The sequence below is a fragment of the Pezoporus flaviventris genome, unplaced genomic scaffold (assembly GCF_033815535.1).
Source record: "Pezoporus flaviventris isolate CSIRO_AGI_PZ_B2104156 unplaced genomic scaffold, CSIRO_AGI_Pfla_v1 ptg000052l, whole genome shotgun sequence".
Classification (NCBI taxonomy): Eukaryota; Metazoa; Chordata; class Aves; order Psittaciformes; family Psittacidae; genus Pezoporus; species Pezoporus flaviventris.
This window is the reverse complement of record NW_026892600.1, coordinates 964,938-985,296: the sequence shown is the minus strand read 5'-3', so window position 1 is coordinate 985,296 and position 20,359 is coordinate 964,938. Positions and strand designations below refer to the sequence as shown.

Genomic DNA, 20,359 nt, shown 5'->3' with positions numbered 1-20,359 from the left:
AAACATCACTTAGCAACAACCAACCAAAAACATCAGTATCACCAACACTGTTCCCAGGCTAGAAGTCAAAACACAGCACTGCACCAGCTACCACGAAGGAGAAACATGACTGCTACTGCGGAACGCAGGACACCCATCTTTAAGAGTCAGTATATATATGTGACTTTAAAATTAAGAAATTACTGTTGGATCAGTATACCTTTTTTTTTTCTTTTTCTCTTAAGCAGATGCCAAAATATTTGTGAACAATTACCTTGAGGTAATAATTTTAATAGTAAGAGATACTGTTCTTTTCATATGTTTTCTGCTTTCCAAAATGGCTAAAAAGCTTTTCTGTAGTTGCCTGTAATTGTTCACTTCCTCTTTTCAATTTTAGAACAGTACCATTACATAGAGGCATAGGTTTTTCGCTTGCTTTACTTCAGGCTGCAACTGGAAAAGAAGTGTTCAGTTCTTCCCCCCTAATTTTGTGTATTTAATGGGTGTAAGTAGATGTGGTATTTCAGTCCCTTTTCATGAGCCCTCAGTGCACACAGCAAATCTTCCTTTCAGAAACAAATTGATGTGACACTTTCATACTCAGCCTCTCCACAACATGTCTTTGAGTCTGAAGCATTATGTTAGTTAGACCATTGAGGATCAGTATCTTTTCTTCCTGGCAAATCTTGTTCCTTGTTTACAGCAGTCTGGCCACCCTTCAACCCAGTCATTCTAGCTGTGAACTTTGATGGAAATTCCTTTTCCTACCTTTACTATTTGTACATCCTGACAGATTTGCTCAGAAACTGTTGCATTAGTTTTCTCGAGAATTCGAAAGTATGCAGTTTCTATGCCACACCATTTAAGTGCTGTGCAGAGCTTAATCGTTTAACCAAAGGGTGATTGTCTTTCTGTTGACTTTTAAAAAACCTGTTTCTTTGTTTTGAGTGTAGGACACTGATGCAAATACAAATTTTACTATAATTATTACTATAGTACCAATGAATTTTCAGAAAACCTGTGTATTTTCTACTGCATTTTTCAATTTGATACATTTCTAGTTCAGACCATTTTGCCCTCTTCCTGAAATTTAACATGGCGTTTTGTGACGTGATGATGGAAACATACTATATTGACCTGAATAAATGTTCATCTTGGGTTATATAGTGTATCAGCAAGTTAATTATTCAGAGACAACCACTTTAAGCAACAGTAATGGCATTCACATAGCGTATGAGTGTGAAAATATGAAGTTGTGTAGAGGAAGACCAATGGAGTAGTACATCAGAATACTCAAATTGTTCTGCTTATTGTATTTTCCTGTAGACAAATACTTTTCTATCATATCTGTATGTGTATGAGAAAATGCATATTCATCAATGCCCCTTTTTAGGATGTTGCAGGATTTTGCTTTTTAGAAAAGCCACTGTGGTTTGGCTTTTGGATCCATTTCACCAGTAGAGTTTAGAGTGATGTCCTAGCGCTTCACATAAACCTCCTGCAGCAGCTGTTTTAAAACCAGGCACAGATAATGAAAATCTTACTGCTGCTTAGATGCAGATTTTCTAGTTGTAATTGTTACTTCTCAGTAACTATCAGCTCATATCTGGCAAAATATGACAAAGCAGCACATTTCAGAGATAGGCTGCTTTTTCAGGCAAAGCAAATTCAAATCTAGGTGTACCTGTGCCAGCTTTTTCCAGAGCAAGATTTTACACAGCCCTGGCTTGGTACTAACTTGGAATTGTAAGTGTGGTGTTTTCATTAACAGGCAAACCTGAAAATACAAGAACCAGCCTAGAGACTGGATGAAACTGATCAGTAAGTGGAACCCAAACTCCAAATTACGTATCTGGCATTCCTGAGGAAGACTCTTGTTAGATAATTGCCATCTATTGTTAGATAATTGCCATCTATAAACCTCATGTGTGCTGCAGATGGAAAAAGAGGAGTTTCAGTCACAGAAGTGACTTGGCACACAGAAGGCAAGTGGGAGTGTGCTTTTCATGTAATACTGCATGGCAGCTGTAGCTGCCATGGTGTGCGTTCTATCAGAAATAGAACAGCAACTGCAAGGCCAAAGTGGACACAGAGCCCAGAAAATAGACCAGCCATGCAAATGGTGTGTTTTTCCAAAGGAAATGTTGCAAGAGTCAAATCAACATAAAAGACTGGGAAGGGGAAAAAAAAAAAAAACCAAAAAAAACCCCACCAGAAAGGTACACTTTAGCACATTTATTTGCTTTGAAAAACTGCTTGTGATTTTTTCATACATGATTTTTCATATATGTTTTTGTCCTTACCAATATCCTCTCTGACAGATTGGCTGTCTTAATTAATTAAGCAGCACCAACATTTTTCCACTTTTCTGAGAGCTCATTTGTGTCCCTGAATGAATTGTGGCAAAACACCTCTTTAACTAAAGTAGCATAGGAGCAAGTACCACGTGAATCCTCTGTCAGCCTTACATAAACACTGTGGTCTTCTAATTTAAATTCATTATTACCTCTATTTAAATGTGAGAGAAACCTGTCTATGCTTATCTATATGTGTAATTAATGCCTTCACGTAAAATGTGCATGAATTCTCTCCTGAGCCTCTGAGTGTCTCCACTTACAGATATCTGAACAGTTACTTTTTAAGCATTGCTAAAAGCATCTTCATTTTGGGAAGCTGATTTGTTAGTTGTTTTTTTCTGTATGAAGAGGAGAAAAACTGTATTAAAAAGCACAAACAATAGTTTTTTCCATTTTTAATTTGAAAAATATTTTGCATATTTTGAAAAATAATTTACATGTAAAAATTTTTCCCTGCTTAGTTAATTACAGCTAACTTCCAAGAGTTCTCAGTAATTACTGAGCTTAGGTTTGTGCAGTTTATATCTGTTGATGGACAAAAATTCACACTTTGATAAACATCTCTGTATTTTTGCAGCTGTTTAGGTATCCTTTGGATGTTTGTATAGGTGCTTTTACAGGGGCTAGGGAAAGGAAAAAAGTCTGATAAGAATGAACAAACAGGAAAATGTGATTACACTTGTAATACCTACAGAGCTTCCTTTGAGACCCATGATGTAATCTCTGCAGGCTGATCCCAGCACTGGGGCACTGTCTCTCATTTCAAGCTTGTTTTTTTTTTTTTCATGAGGTTTACCCTGGTTCTTTTAAGCAAATAGTTAATCACACCACTGAGGAACATATCATTTGCATTAGTTTCAATCAAATAATTTCTCAGTTTGTGATTATTGGTTGCAGTGACTTGATATAAGCTACCTACCTATATTTTGTATTTAAGTAAAGGATACGTATGTCAGACATAGCTAACAGGTGTTCTGTAAATGAAATTACATGCATAACATATAAAAATCAGTAGAATACTATAGTGCATATATTACTCGGCCGGCTCATATTCTGCACTGATAGTAGAAATCAATGTCCTTGCTTACTAGAACAAGAGTAAAATTTAAATACAGTAGTTCTAGATGTAGCTGGGATATAGGCAACAAATAGCTGTATATTGATCTTTTCAAGGAATATTTATATAGTGGAGCTCATAAAACAATAAGAGTGGAAACTTTTAATTTTTTAATTTTTTAATTGAAAGTTTCTGATTACCAGAAAATAATAAACTTTCTGACCTATATTTTTAAATTAACATCTAAATGAACAATGTCATTGAAAACTGAAAAATTGGGGAAGGAAATACTGTTCTGAGTAGCAGATGTGAGTTTAGTAAGATGTAGCTAGATCTACTTTCATGGACATCAGATCTGCATAAAGCCAGTAATTTTTCAAATGGCTGCTCACACTGTACCCACAAGATTTGTGTGTACACTTCTGTCTGTACAGAAACCAGCATTTGCATATGAGACATAAAAATAAATTGGTAACTGTGTCTGAGGTCATATTTGCACATCTAAAGTATCCATTCTGTATATGAAGACTACTATTTCCTTATGTACATAATCCCATGGAACAAGTTCCTTTAAGTATTACATTGGGATAGTTTAGTATCCTATTCTTCTACTTTAAGGTTAGTTCCTACAGATCTTCCATCCTAGGATGAATTTTTCAGTTTCTGCCAACAGGGCTGGCCCAGCCCAGTCAGAACTTTTACATATTGTAGAGGGGGGCAAAGTTCCGATGATGCATATGAAGAATGTGCTGGGGAAGACAGTCTGGGTTATTCCTGCTTCAGGTAAAGGCAAACCCACTCATGGGATTGCTTTTGCTCAGGCACCTGTATATACTTGGTGGGTAATGCGGGAAGATGGGGAAGTCCGATCTATACCTCAAGGGGATTTGGTTTTAGGGGAAAACAGCCAATTAACTTAATTGTATGCTGTTGCCTGCTGTTTAATACTTTTATAGCTCATCAACTAGATGTCTCCAGGTCACCAGTGATCAGCCCTGACTTCCCTCCAACCATCATCCCAACAGAGAATGAACTTTGATAGAACCGGATGAGTTCCGCAGTAAAGGAACAACCAGCATCAGCAGGCAACGATCCAATACTGCACACAGCCTTTCCTGCCCTGAAAGACTGTTACAAGAGATGGAACCTGACATCACAGACCGAATGGACTTGGCAGCATTATAGGGATTGGTCCATGCACTAAGAAAATGATCTTTTTCTCTTGGTCTGTGTGTATATGGATGTATATAAGTGGGAGAGCGATGGTGTATTGAAAACGTGGGATCTGAGCATGACGTGAATGGTATGGAATAAGGGGTGGAAAATGTCCTGGGTTCAGCAGTAGCAGTCATGTTTCTCCTTTGTGGTAGCTGGTGCAGTGCTGTGTTTTGACTTCCAGCCTGGGAACAGTGTTGGTGATACTGATTTTTCGGTTGGTTGTTGCTAAGTGATGTTTACCCTGACCAAGGACTTTGTGAGGCTCATGCTCTGCCAGGGAGGAGGGGAAGCTGGGAGGTAGCAGAGATGGGGCACCTGATCCAGGCTAGCCAAAGAGGTATTCCATACCACAGCACATCATGCCCGGGGTGGGGGGTAACTGGGAGTTACCCAGAAGGACACGGGCTTCCGGGTGGGACTTGTTTCTTGGCCGGTGGTATTGTATTGTCTTTCCTTGTTATTTTCTCTTGTCATTGTTGTCACTGGTAGTAGCGGTGCTGATTTGTGTTGTACATTGGTTGCTGGACTGTTCTTGTCTCAACCCGTAGGAGTTGCACCAACCCATAGGAGTTGCACTCTTTCGATCCTCCTCCCCGTTCCTCCGGGAGAGGGGAAGGGGAGAGCCTGGGGTGGGGGGGGGGGGCGGACGACGACGACTCGGTTGCTGTCAGCCTGGCGCCACTCACTGGGAGTGAGTGAACAAGCTGTTCTGGCTAGGGTTTAAACCACGACAATGGGATACAAATTCTGTACGCATGGAGATTATAGTCTTTTATGGGGACTTCCTTCATCTCCAGCTTAAACATTTGTTTGAAAGGATAGGAAACTACACAAAATGAGCAGGGACAATACGTTATGGAAGAATTTGGAATCTTAGAGAGATTGTTTCTCAGGTGACAAAGATGTTCTTGAAAATCAATAATAATCACAAAGTCATTAAACTAAAATAACGTTTGAAAACCACTGATCTAAAATGAAGGGAAATATGCTAAAAATAGCTTATCACTAATGATCTACTCAGAGATGCAATACAAACAAAATATTCAGTGCAAACAAAGGCTTCTAATTTGTACCATGAACATGGGAGAATTGACAGCACAGATCCAAAATTAAATACAGACAATGATGATGACTGCTCAATGATTACCTTACAATAATCAGCCTGGGAACACAGTCAGCTTTATCCAACAAAAATAAATCAGATAGAAGCAAACAATTTAAGCTACAGGAAATAAAATTATTAGCATTCAAGTTCTTGCCCAGACTCTGCTCATATTTTCACCTTTCCAGCAATACATGTGGCCTCTGTCAGTTTGTAACAGCTATGCAGGTAGGAAGAATCAGCACTGAGTCTGTACCTGTTCCTTATATACTGGGGAGTACAAGGGGAAGAACTGGATAGCTGGAGCGTTCCAGATTCTTCATTACAGGAAGGCTGCTCTCTTTACCAATCCACCCTGCAACAGAAAGACAATTTCCCTGCTGCCATTTATTTCTGAGATAGGAGAACACTTTGGAAAAGTGGAAATAAACTGCACAGAGAGGAGAGGAGTATAGGATGAGAGGAAGAGAGGAGGAAAGTAGAAAAGGAGGAGAGGAGGAGGAGAAGTTTTGTGCTGAAATAAGGAGTGAAAGTGAAGGATACAACTGTGTTTGTATCCATGGTTCAAGTTATGCTTTCTCTGTAAATGACTGAAATACTGCATCATTCACTTCACTTGGCTTTTCATTCTAATAAGCATTATGTTTAACAGCTTCCAAATGTGGTAAAAAAACCAATTAATCCTCTGACACATCTGTGAAATAGCTTCTTACTTTACTGATGGAGAAAGTGTAACCTTGTTCAAATGACTTGCCCAAGGCCATGCAAATTAGTGACAAACCCAGCCTGAAAACTTGAGCTCTTAATCACTGTATGGAACATCTCACCACTGCCATCATTATGGTACATACAATTAGACCAGTCCAAACAGTGTTATGAGTGGTATGGCACATGTATCCTACATAAAAAAGGGTCTCTGATATACTAGTGTTGTTCAAAGGCCTCAGTGCCACTGAAATTCACCTGCAACTACACTGGAAGAGTTAGTTTTGGACCCCAAACTCTTAGATGTGTGAAAGACAGCTGTCACTATCAATAAAATAATGACAATTATGGCTGCATGTACTCCACACTAGTGGATGAAGCTTCCCTGTGAGTATGCAGGGGGTCTCAAGCCAACTGGTACACTGACTGTTAGCCTGTGATAAGCTCACAGGAAGAGCAGAAAAGGTTACTACACCCTGGACTCTGCAGACAACCGTTATTCAAGTGCTTGGGACCACTCAGTCTTATTTACATGAACAGCACAGGCCGTAAGTCTTCCATGGCCAGAATCCTGAGATAAGGATTTTATTTACCACAAATCAACAAATGAGCAGGTAGTTTTAATGGCAGCATTAACATACATGCAACAATGTACTTCTACTGGTCAAGACTCAGTTTTGGCCTTTCTACAGATCGGTCTTTAAGTTATGTCAGAAAAATCGTAATCCACCTGTGCTCTGACGTTTCAATTATAGTCCAAGTGTAAGGGACATCACACCCAACAGCTGGCAGAGAAGAAATCATGTATAATCCCAGATTCACTATCCTGCAAACTGACTCTGTGGAACATGCAAATAGGCTTTCCAGAGAATCTAACCTGATTCCATGCATACTGCGGGGATGAAAGACTAACTATCCTAGCATCATTTACACTGGGGATTTCAGAAAAAGATGAGAAGTATCAAGAAAAATATATTTGTTCCTTCACCCAAATATATTCATGTAAATAAAGTCCCATGAAGGCTTGGGTAACTGGACTCAATTTAAGAAGGAGGAAATGCAGGGTAATTTGTATTACCTGCAGCACAGAGCAACCCAGGCAATTTGCCTGCAAAGTGACAGAAATGTTGTGCCAGTCGCCGAGATACAACAGGTTATCTGATCTCACTAGAAGCCCTCTTTCTGCGGAATCCTTGCCAAATTTAAAAGTGCCTTCCCCAAAATAAACCTCCTGAAGGACTGCCTCAGCCACACTACCCCATTCAAGAGGTAACAGCCTGAAGCTGCACTAGGGGAGGTTTAGATTTGAGATTAGGAAAAGTTTCTTCACAGTGAGGGTGGTCAGGCATTGGAACAGGCTGCCCAGGGCAGTGGTGGACTCATTGTCCCTAGAAGTGTTCACAAACTGTGTAGATGAGGCCATCAATGGCATGGTTTAATGGTGGTCTTGGCAGTGCTGGGGGAAAGGCTGATGATCTTAAAGGTCTTTTCCAACCCAGCTGATTCTGTGATTCTATGAACTCCTTAGCATAGCTGTCCTTTTAGCCTTCATACACATTGTGCACCCATACACATGCTACTGCCCTGGAAGGCACTTAGAAAAGCCAGCCTCATCAAGGGCATCTTATACATATTTACACTACATTTCTATGTTTAGGCATATCACTACCAAAACAGCTAAAAGGCTGCATTAAAATAATTTTGTTTAAAAATCTGTGAGGGAAAGCAACCAGCAGCAAAGAGAAACCCACGGAAGTAGCAGGATAGAGCATTGTCTGACATTACAACAATGGAAAGTGGCAATGCAAAATCAGTTGTAAGAGATCGCTGTTGAAACTGCAGAATCTTAAACAGACAAATAGCTGCGGATGAACATGTTAAAGTGCTGTGAAAAAAAGGGCTGGTGGAGCTAGCCTCTTCTTTCACTCACACTGGGCACAAACCCAGCATAATTCCACAGATCTTAGTGGTGTAACTGGAAAGAGAATTTGCCTTTAGAAGGCAAGATATGAAAACTTAATTTCAGCAGATAAAAAGAGGTTGGCTGGGAAGCTGTGAAAGTGGGAGCAGTAGTTTGTTTTAGTGGCCTCAGGAAAAATTCATGCAATACTTTTGGGTAAAGCAAAGCTTTGAAAACCTGAATGTTTAGATGCCTTCTGAGAACATTCTAGACATGCAAGTGTCAACGTGCCGCTATTTGTCAGCTCTTTTAACAGTGGGGGGTGGGAGGAAAATAAATCCTAAAATACCTACATGTTCTATTGTCTGGTAATGTCACACGATGCTTTCTTGAACAGAGAGGTAGTTATGGGTGAGGTGAAGCTGATGTGCCAAGAAAACCCATTTAAGTTAGCACAAGTATTAATGATGAAGATAGGCAGTGTGAAGAATGCAGGTTTAAGCAGCAATGGAGTCCCAACTCCTTCAAGGCAAGAAGCACAGTGTAGATGCTAGGATACTTTTTTTAGTCTTACTGACAGAATACCATGGTTTTCAAATAAGAAGCACAACGAAAGGTCCTCTTTAATCCCAGGCTGCTTTGGGTTGGAAGGGGCCTTTAAAGCTCATCCAGCTTCAAGCCCCGGCCACGGGCAAGGACACCTTCCAATAAACGAGGCTGCTTCAAACCCCGCCCACCCTGGCCTTGATGGGGCAGCCACAGCACCTCTGGGCGACCTGGGCTAGTGCCCCACCACCCTCACAAGGAAGAACTTCTATTTAAGACCTTATCTCAGTCTCCCCGCGGTCAAGGTTAAAGTCATTCCCCTTGTCCTGTCCCTACAGGCCCTTCTCCAAAGCCCCTCTCCAGCTTTCTTGTAGCCCCTCTAGGCACTGACAGCTGCTCTAAGGTCTTCTGGAGCCTTCCCTTCCCCAGGCTGAACCAGCCCAGCTCTCTCAGCCTGTCTCCAGAGCAGAGCTGCTCCAGCCCTCGCAGCATCTCTGGCCTCCTCTAGACTCATTCCGACAGCTCCACGTCCCTTGATGCTGTTGTCCCAGAGCCGGGTGGAAGCCTCCGCTTGGGCCGATTCCTGCGGGAGAACTCCAGGCGCTCTCCCGCGCAGGCGTGCCGGGGTTCGCGGTGCGCAGGCGTGGTGTGTTGGCGCTCGCTCGCTGGCTTCGCGGCCGGGCTTGGGGGAGGGAGCGCGGGGCCGCGGGAGCCGCTCCCCGGCAGCCGCGCCGGGGCCCTGCGGAGCTGCCGCGCCCCCACCCAGCCGGGTATTGTTCGTGGCCCGTCTCCTCCGGGGAAGTTTTGCCCTCGTCCCGGCTCCGCTCCCCGCCAGGGCGGGGCGGGGGGTGGGAGCCGGGGCCCCTTTGTCGCCACCCCTCCGGCGTGCGGCGGCCGGTGGAGGGGGGTCGGAGGGGGGGCGAGGCTCAACATGATGGCGGCTGAGGCCGGGAGTGAGGAGGGCGGCTCGGTTACCTCAGCCGGGACTGCGGCAGCTGCCGCGGAACCGGGACACTACCCCGCCGTGTGCCGGGGCAAGGGGCCGGGGCCGGAGGGCCCCTTCCCTCCCAGCCCCGGTGGCGGCGGCAGCGGCAGCCCGGGAGCCGGCCCCCCGGGTGGCCCAGCTTTGTGCTCGGTGCTGGGGATCCTGGACCTGGGCACCGGGCCTGCCGCTCCGGCGGGTGGCCCGGGGCAGGCACTGGAGGCGGCCCGGGTGGCCGATTCAGGCACCACCACTTTCCCCCCGTTGCCGCCGCCGCCGCCACCCTTAGCGGGGGGGCTAGGGACTGTAGACGAAGCCGACTCTCTGGACGGGCCGGAGTACGAAGAGGAGGAGGTGGCCATCCCACTCAACGCGCCCCCCACCAACCAGTGAGTAGCCGCCCCTGCATCCCCCGGGCCTGGGCCGTTCCTGGGCCCCCACTCCCCTGAACCGCATCTCGGCCTCTGAGCAGGGGGGCCTTCCAGGTGGGAAGAGTGTGTCCCACTCCTTTGGAACTCCCGCAGAAGTTTGGCCCTCTCTTCCCGCGGTTCCGCTACAGCAGGAAAGCTGCCTCCGCCGCTGAGGTGCCCGGGGACGGGAGTCCCGCCGCCCCATTGCATGGGAAAAGGGCGAGCGCGACGGCGTGGGGCTCCCCTGCTCCCGGAGGTGGAGCAGCCGGGGTCAGCGCCGAGAGTAACAGGCGCTGCCATGTAGCCGGGTTTGGGTTCTGCAAGTTTTCATAGCAGGCTGCCAGGAAGAGTGAGCTATTCCGGTTGTGGTTTAACTACCTGTTGGGGAGACTCTCCCAGCCTCTGGTAGCGCCCTGGCCCTTCTCAGAAGAGCCATAAATCTCTTTTTAAAATAAAAGCCAACAAAAGTACTATCCGAGGCATAAAATAACTCATATACCGTGTCATCATCTTGTATTAAAAAAAAAAAAGTAATACTTGGCATTTCCATTCCATATACAAACGTGCACACGTGCTTGGTCTTTTTTTTTTTTTTCCCCTGAATTCAGGCAGTGGAATCATGGATTTAAAGTGAATTAAAACTAATTCTGTATAAATAATGTCTTAACTGCTCTGCTGCTCAACCAATTTAGAATAAAATTGTTTTTACATAGCTTATGTTTGGAGAGATGAGGCAGTTGGGAAAAACAACACCCAACGCTGTAAACCTGCACTTAGGTGTTATTATACTTATCCATTAGTCTAATCGGATATTCCTGCAGTGCTGGTAATAGAAAGAATCCTGCAGAAGGGGCAGGTCAGTTTTGTGTTTATATTGAAATGTTAGGTCAGATAATGTTATGTAGGGTTAATGCAATTATTAAATACCTAAACACCATCTTTGGATTTAACTAGAAGGTCTGTGGTTCAAGCAGTGTGCTTGCAAGGCTTCTGTTAGAGCAGAAGATAGCCCTCAAGCAGGTACCATGTTCTCAAAGTGAAATTGCTCGAAAGGCTTCAATTACTTTCATCAGTATCTAGACATATATTGTTCCTGAATTTACAGTGAGTGTAGTTGATAATTTTGGGTTTTGAGGTCCAGGGTGGCAGAATGTATGCAAGATACTGGTCAGAAAGTTAGTCTGAAAACCCATCTGAATTTGGGTTGTGTTTTTTTAGTTTTTGCATTCTCTCACTGACAGAGGCTATTAACTTCTGCACTGTTTCACATCCCTCCAGGATTTCAGGAGCCATTGCTGTAGTAAGGAGAACATAATATGTAACACTACAGTATTCCTTTTAGCTTAATCTCTCGAACTTTGACAGCTTTCCTAGTAATCCTTTATTCTTTTAATTTCTGGATTTCTTGTGGAAGTTTGTAAACACTAAGGCCTTGTTTTGTGAAGACAGTGTTTGAATAGTCTTAAACTTGTAGAATCGCCTAAATGAGCTGGAAATAGGATTAGGCAGGTTTGACAAAGGATAAAGAGGGAAATAGGAGCACATGAAAGCAAAGTTACTTCTTCATTATGGTGTGCCAAGGTGGTGAGATACAGAATTCTGCTTGTCTGGTTTTCTCTCTGAAAGGTCACATTGCTGCTTCTGTTAAACCCAGCTGAGTTCCTCAGAGAACTGAGCCAAAAGCCAAAAAGCAAGCTTTTTGAAATGCTTTTAGGAAGTGGGGTAATTATTTGTGAACAGTCACCTGCTTGATATTAAAGTGATTGTTACCACATCTACAGTTCTGAGTGGATTTTGCAGTCAGAATATTGTCTTCTAAGTCATGTGCAAGCATGATAGTGAACTTTCATAAAAGAGGATGTTAGATTTCTGAGAGGGAGTGCATACTAGGGGAAGACTGCAGAGGCCCTGATTTTATTTTGGTTTACAAGGATACTTAACTTATTCAGACAAAGGGGACATTGTAATTTTTGCAGGACCAAGGGCATAGCTCTATAGTTAAATGGTTTTCTCTTGAGGATTCTTTCATGCAGAAACATCCAAGAAACAAAATACATTTAATAATTAAAAAAAAAAATCAGAAGTTTGTAACTCTGTATACTTAACACTTTTCTTTGTAATTTTCTATGTAATTTTTATGTGGTGTTTCTGTAACAAAAATTGAAGTTGGCTGACTAAAATGATTAGAAGCCTTTTTCCCTTTCATTCATCCCTTAATTAATTTATTTTACAGCATCAGGTTTTACCGTTCTCAGGGAAGTCATTTAAATTGGTCATATGTTGGTAGTAAATTGTATTCTTTCAGTCCTGCTGTTTTATTTTGGAAGTGCCCTTTCTTTGTAGTCATACCATCTGCTTCTACGGGGTTGAACTCTTGATTTGTTACTAGAAACAAAGATCAGTATTATATATCATCTTACATAAGGAAGAGCCCAATGTAAGTCTTTAAAAGCAGTAGTTGATATTGTGATTTAAACTTGGATTCAGTTTCTCCAGTTGAATGTGATTACAAAACTGCTGTTCCATTTGTTTGAATATGACTGCCAGCTCCACCCTTTCCCACTTCCTCCTAATTCATTCAGTTTTTATAGGAAGCATGCAGGGTTGGCTTCATGGATAATTCCACGAATCTGTCAAATGGTTTTGTTTCTTTGTCTTAATTCCTGACAATATAATGTGTACATCAGAAAATTGAGAGTGCTTTTCAACTCCTGGCCTTGCTTTGTGATATAAAATTACTACTGTGTTGAAGAATGAAAAGGGATTATTTCTTTCGTAACACTGACGACTCACTAGGCTTCTTTGCCTTCCCATGGATATGCATTCCAGGATTAACTGAGTGTTTGGTTACTGACTCCCACAAGAATACCTGGTAAATGCTGCTGGTGTTCATACTCCAATCTTAGATAAGTATTAAATACAGTGAAATTTTTGGCACAAACTTAGACACAACTTTGATCAGTTTTTCATCTCCTAACTTGTTTTGTGAATTTAAAAAAGCAACAAACACAAACCAAACAAAATGTGAGTTCCCAGTTTGCATGTGTTAGGGCATGAAAGTGTTACAAACGTTTTCTCTAAACATGAGTAAGTTTTTAAATACTGTATAGTCAACATTCTGGCTTTCACAGTAACTAACCTGAAGAGATGGGAAGTGAAGCAGATGCAAGTTCTGCACTTCCCATCAGGATACTGTAAATATAGTTTGTTCAGGGTAGTCAGGATGTGTTCGTCTTTGCTATCAAGCACCTAATACTATTAATTTCCTCTTCTCTTTTTCATGTACCTAAGGAAAAGGGGAGTGTGCCTTCCCTTAATGTGTTTTCTTTAATTTTCTGGCAGTGGGAGGAGATAGTATGCAGCAGGTTCTCTTCATTCACAAACACAAAATCCCCAAGCAGGGTTGATATTTATCTTCCTTGATCCGGAGTGAAACTGACTGAAGGCTTGTCTGTTCAGTGCATGTGTGGGGTTTCATTTTTCTGGAGCACAGCAGCAGTGTGTTGATGCTCTAGCTTAATGCTAGGTGGGAGGCACAGGATGTTAGGGGTAAGTGGACAGCTGTGTGTTTGTTTTGGTCAATTTTTTTCCCCTGTGCTTTTCTACCCCATTTGCAGAACTCACTGACAGTGGCTGAAATAGTGTGAATGCCTTTGGATTTAATAATGAATGCTGTTTAATTTGGTGGTAAACCAGTGGTTATGTGGAATTATTGTTACCTATGTGTTTGATGAAAAATCTTAGCTAAAAAAAATTATTTTAGATCTTAGTGTGCATTTGTGGGCAGAAGCAGATCCAGTATATTCCAGCAACACTATCATGTTCATATAGTGTTTTATTAACAGTGGTTATCAGTTTGAAATGGGTATCAGTTGAAGAAATAGGCAGTCTGGTTAAACTGTCTACCAAAAAGGTAGACAAAACTTTCTACCCAAAGGAGATGTGTTCTTGCGGCCCTTGGTGCCTGTTGAGGCAACACAATGGTGAGAAAAAGAGCTGAAGATAGAGATGGATAGAGAAACATTAAATCAGCATGGATTGCATTAAACTAGATCAACCTGAATGTAGTGTGAAGTTCTAGTTTCTTCACCTAAGTGTCAAAGGTGGCAAGTCCAGAGTTTTGCAGTGTTAGTTTATTCCAGTAACTCATGAAAAGGAGGTGTTTTTTTTCCCTGAATAGTGGCCAAAGCCCTTTTCCATACCAGTGAATGAGTCTGTTGCACTGAAAGCTGAGGGAAGGTAATATTGGCATATTCAGTTAGGTAGTGTATAAACAAAAAATGCAGTGTGATGTAACTTCAGTGTATGAGGTTTCTTTTCTCTTTAACAGTTACTGTGGTTGGCAGGTCAACTTTTTTAGGTAATTAATTCCTGTTCTTCACGGAGGAGAAATACTTTTCTAAAGTTGATGGTCAGCATATTGATTTAGCCACTTACAAAATATACCTGAATATAAATCTGGTTTTAGGTCTGACTGAATGTGTGATGTGAGAAGTGCTGTCTTAAATGGGTGGTTAAAAGCAGCAGAGCAGAATCATACCTAACCATATATAGTGAAGTGAAGCAGTAAGTAAACTGAGTACATTAGATACATATATAAACGAACACTGCAGATGAGGAAAACCGGAAGTGGAACAGTGTTTGATGCCAGAAAAAGTTTGAAGATGATTTTTCAGGAATTTAGTCAGTATTTCAAGTTAGCATCAGATATTGTCATTTTGTCTAAACAGTGAATAGAGTCTCTTGACCTGCACTTCATCTAGTTTTTACTTTGTGAAGTATATTGACTCACAGAACTTCACTGTAGGACTTAGGCACTTCATCTACTGGTCTGCCCCATTGAGAAGCATAATATTGTGCTGTATTTCTTCACCTTTTATCATCTTAATGTTTTGTGGCTGCAGAGTGGGGAAGAACACATTTTTCTAGGGGTCATGGGTCTCTTCAGTGTAGGACCCCATCTGTTGGTTCAGCTGTAAATTCTTAGGACTTTTATGGTAGTTTTCCAGTTTCTCACTCATCTTTCTTTTTTAGCAAAACAAACAAAAGAAAACCCACCTTGATATTTCTTACTGGTGGTAGGCACAGTAGGAGAGAGGAGAAGGCATCTCCTATAACATTATCTTTGTGCTTCATAGAAGTGTTAGAGTGAAATGATTGTGTGACCCTCCAGAGTATGTAGTCAGTACCAATAAAATGTTAACCAGTGCTTGACAACTTTTATATACTCATACTGTTTTATATACTTTTAAATACAACATAAAGGCTGCAGGCAATCTTTAGTATTTTTTTTATTTTTATGTAAAATATCTGCTCTGTTGTGCTGGAGCAGAAAAACACTTCTGTTTTTACATGAGTCTGTTTTGTGTGGAAGGTGGTGATGAGTAGTCAGCGTGGATTTATAAGGAGGAGGTCATGCTTAACCAATGTAACAGCCTTCTACAGTGAGGTCAGTGGCTCAGAGAGAAAGAGTTTACCTCCACTTTAATAAAGCTTTTGACACCATGTCCAATAGACTGCTCATAGACAAGCTGGCAGTGTACAGGTTAGACAGATGGACAATGAGGTGGATTGAAATTTGTCCTGGAGGGTGGTGATCAGCAGCACAAAGTCCAGGTGGACATGCAGGGTGTACGCAGAGGCCAGCACTGTTTAACAGTTTGATGAATGACCTGGATGCTGGGATAGAATGCAGCCTTAGCAAGTGCACAGTCAATACAAACAGAGAGGGGTGGCTGAAACATGACGTGTGATTTGCTTGAAATATCTACCTTTTCCTTCTAAAATATGATTTTATTGCAAGTATTAATGTGTACAAATTAAAGTGTAAAAATCAATGTTGCTATATTAACTTGAAAGCTCCAGTTATATTTCAGGAATGAATTATCAAGGTCTTCAGGATACTCAGTTCTAGTCCTGGTACAGAAAAGTTATGGTAAACTAGCAGACTCATTATTATGGTGATTAGGCCCTGAAACAGTAATTTTAATATTAAAATTTCAGTCTTTTCACCTGCTTCTCAAGCCAGCCTCATACCAAATCAGTTCTTCTTGTTAGGATTTCCTTTTTTGTTAAATAGTAATAGTTGTTCATCCTCAAGCCCTAATTGTTGGGGGGGGGGTGGTGGTGGTTTGTAAGTTACGCTTTTGATTGGGTTGGAATATACCAGTTAGAGAACCATAAAACAACCCAGGTTTAGAGGGACCTTGAAAGATGGTTTGGCCCAACCTTTGGTGAGAAAGGGAACATAACTGATATCATCTAGCACCCTGTCCAGCTGCATCTTGAAAACCTCCAGTGAGATTTTCCTTCCTCCCTGGGGAGGTTGTTGCAGTGAATGACTGTTCTCACTGTAAAACAAGTACTATGATGAGGTTCCTCTGAGCCTTCTCTTTGCGAGGGAGAAGAGACCTAACTCCTTGTCCTTTCCTCATAGGGCAGGTTCTCCAGCCCTTTTATTATCTTCTGACTCTCCTTTGCACTCTCTCCAGTCTGTCTGCATCTTTCTTGTATCATGGGCACAAGAACCGGACACAGCACTTCGTGTGCAGTGTGGCAGCTGGGTAGAGTGGGATGATCACTTCTCTATCTCTGCTGGCAGTGCCCCTCTGGATGTAGCCCAGGATCCAGTTTGCTTTCCTTGCTGCCGCAGCACGCTGCTGACCCATGTTCATTTCATTGTCCACTAGGATGCCCAGGTCCCTGTCAGCCAGGCTGCTCTGAGCCCCACAGATCCCAGTCTGGACTGGGCTCTTTGACTGTGTCATCCCAGGAGCAGGACCTTGCACTTGACTGTGTTAAAACTCCATAGTATTCTCATCAGCCTGTCCTTCCAGCTGCCCAGGTCTCTGCAAGATGGCTCTGCCTTCTGAAGTGTCCACCTCACCACCCAGTTTGGTGTCATCAGCAAACTTCCTGATGATGCAGGGGGCTGGAACTGGATGTGTTTTAAGTCTCTTCCAGCCCAAACAAGTCTGATTCCATGATTTTGTACTGTCTAAGCACTTGTGGAGATTTTCTTTTTTTTTTATTATTCTTTCCACTCTGTGGCAGTAAATATCAGAGAAATGTCCTTATTCTAAAAAGCAAAATTTTATCAAGCCTCTCTAATAATCTTCTTGTTCTATATTCAAATCTAGACCAGGTTTTCTGTTTTTTTTTGTTTCCTTTTCTTAGTTGTACACACAATTATGTCATGCTGCTGGATTCCTTGTATGGATTATACTGTCTAGGTTATATTTCCCTGATGTTGTTCATTGTGCATCTGGAAAGTGTTGGACATCTGTTAATTCAGGCATTGTCCCTGTCTTTGATACCTAGTGTATAACTGTCAGGGATTCCTCATTCTAGAAGCAGTTACCTATACATGTCTGTGATGTTCCTTTTTAAGGGGACATTCCAGGTTGTGAGAGGAGGTGAGAGTGGAGCATGGCACAAAGACCTGTGCTTGGTTAGAGGTGGTGAGTTGAAAGGAGGAGGAGGAGGAGGAAGGTGAAGGAGCCTCTGGTACATTTCATGAGGCGAATGGCAGACAGGATGATAGTCTCAGAAATTCATTGATTGTTGCCACACAGAATATCTGTTGGTTTGTGTAGCAGTGGTAACATTGTTTCTGTAGTAGTTACTCTTAGTTCAAACAGAAAAAGGCATGGTTTTGACCTAAGGGCACAAGTAGGAAGCATGTGAAAATGGGAAGTTTCTTGCTAAAAGCTTTAATGTGTTCCAGAATTCACTTCCTAAGCTGATCCTTCAGTAAGAAAATGCAAGCTGTTTCAAGAGCTGTTTTTCCAGCCAGGTTAACTATATTTCACCTGCTTATTTGTGACTTTGCAAAAGTGAGATAGGCAATCATTCTTCTTGTCAATAAAAGTGTATCAGGTAGGATTGGAAGAAATCTTTTAGCTGTGTTGGATATTATGCTGTTGTCTCACCTCTGTTTATTAAAGCCTATAGCATTGTCACAGCAGTTGAAACATAGAACGTTTCCTCATTAGTGAAGTTATTTAAATGTATTGCTTTTTGGCTGTATGTTTATCTTTTCTTTCATCTTTGCATAGTCTTTTTGCTAAGATGTACCAAGGTTGTTGGTTGATCTCTTTTGTTCTAGCCCAGAGTTGATGTAAATGCTGCTGGAAATGTTTTAGTGGCTTCTTTTGGCGTTTGCAAATCACACAGTTATCAGATTGGATACTAAGGCGTGCCTGTGGTAGTTAATTATCTGGTTCCTAGCCTTGAAGTGTGGCATGGTTCAGTTTTTCAGTTGCTGTTTCTAAGAGGGTTTGGAACAGCTGAACAAGAAAAGCACAGTTATTCTTCATTAGGCTTACATGGGTACGTGCAGTACTGATGAGGCCACATCTCTAATTTTATGTTCACTTCTGGGCCCTTCACTACCAGAGAGACACTGGGTTGCTGGAGTGGGTCCAGAGAAGGGCAGTGGAGCTGGTGAAGGGCCTGGAGCACAAGTGTGATGAGGAACAGATGAGGGGGAACTGGGGGTTTAGTTTGGAGAAGAGAAAGGGGGACCTTATTGCTCTCTACAACTACCTGAAAGGAGAATGTAGCCAGGAGGTGGCTGGTCTCTGCTCCCAAGGAACAAGTGATGAGAGGAAACAGCCTCAAGCTGTGCCAGGGGAGTTTTAGGATATGTTCCTGTACATTAGGAACAATTTCGTCGGCAAAATGGTAGTCAGGCATTGGAACAGGCTGCCCAGGGCAATGGTGGAATCACTGTCCCTGGAAGTGTTCACAGACTGTGTAGATGAGGGCTTCAGTGACATGGTTTAATGGTGACCTTGGCAGTGCAGTGCTGGGGTAAACGTTGGACTTGATGATCTTAAAGATGTTTTCCAACCAAGCTGATATTATGATTCTGTGCTGACATGCCTTGTGCTGCCTCTTAGAAAAATGTATAGGAATGCAAAAGGGATAAAAACCCCACCCTCCCTTTCCTAGAACAGTGTCTAACACTTGATTTCATGCTAACCAGACAAAGAACACTTAACTTGGCTTCAAGTTAGTTTCAGCTCCTGTTTTATTATCTTAAAGCTGCATCCGTGTAGTAGGTCATACATATTTGCAGAGCTTTTTCTGGCAGAAAGTTTTTTGTGATGTGGGAACTGCAAAGACTTAGCCAAAATTTGGTTACTATTGGCTAGTAACTAACAGGGCAGAAGAAGGATGTGAATTTAGTGAAGTTTGAGTGAAGGTTACCTTAATTTAATCTCTACAAATAATGTGCATAAAGGAGGTAATGCAGCCTTACAAATTTGGCAAAGATGAGGGATAAGTGTTAAAAGGCAGAGTTTGGATAAAAATGGTAAAACTAAGTGCATTTTAGGCTGAGAGAAACTGCAAGACTGAAATGAAACTTGAATGGTGAATAGAGCATCAAGTCTTCAGATGGAAAACTTGAGGGCTGGTTGGTTGCTGTTAACAAAATAAGAAGAAACAAGTAATATGGGATATTTTGCTGAGGTTTTTTTGGTTTTTTTTTGTTTGTTTGTTTGCTTGTTTCTGTTTTTATTTTTTTTTTTTTAACCTTTGTCTTTAAGAAACCCTGCTTGAGATTTCTGTATGCCATTTGAAATTGAGGATTTTTCCAGTTTAAGGTAGTTGTTCTTGCTCTCTTTTGTAGAATCATAGAATGGTTTGGGTTAGAAAGGACCTTAAGATCATCCAGTTCCAACCCCCCTGGCATGGGCAGGTATGCCTCACCCTAGACCATGTTGCCCAAGGCTCTGTCCAACCTGGCCTTGAACACTGCCAGGGGCAGACCATCCACGACTTCCTTGGGCAGCCCATTCCAGTGCCTCACCACCCTCACAGTAAAATGGGAACAGCTCATGTGTTCTCAGGAGGTGGTAGCAAGAATTGGTACCATGTGCAGGGTACTAAGGCAGTGACTGAATTGGTAGGAGGGGAGTGTTGAGCACGACTCATGGAAGTTTTCCATTTCTCCTGTGGGTTTTGTTGAAGCAGCAACATGTGGCTCAGCAGACCTTTGCGTGAAGTGGATATGGCATTTGATGGCTGTTTTTCCTGTGCACCGTAACCTTTTCTAGACGGAAATAGAGGTCTGCACTGCAGCTGTTATCACACCT

At 42.2% G+C, this 20,359-nt stretch overlaps 2 protein-coding genes across 2 annotated transcripts in view; both read left to right on the top strand.

Annotated features, from left to right (window-relative positions):
- The window catches only part of LOC133277187 (cytochrome c oxidase subunit 7C, mitochondrial), a 568,656-nt gene that overhangs the window by 192,624 nt on the left and 355,673 nt on the right, over window positions 1-20,359 (top strand). The gene's annotated exons all lie outside the window — the stretch shown is intronic.
- RASA1 (RAS p21 protein activator 1) overlaps window positions 9,514-20,359 on the top strand; it is a 54,122-nt gene continuing 43,276 nt past the window's right edge. Inside the window, exon 1 of the mRNA XM_061468833.1 lies at window positions 9,514-10,235. Coding sequence (XP_061324817.1) covers window positions 9,796-10,235 — 440 coding nt within the window. The 5' untranslated portion in view covers window positions 9,514-9,795. The remainder of the gene's footprint in view (window positions 10,236-20,359) is intronic.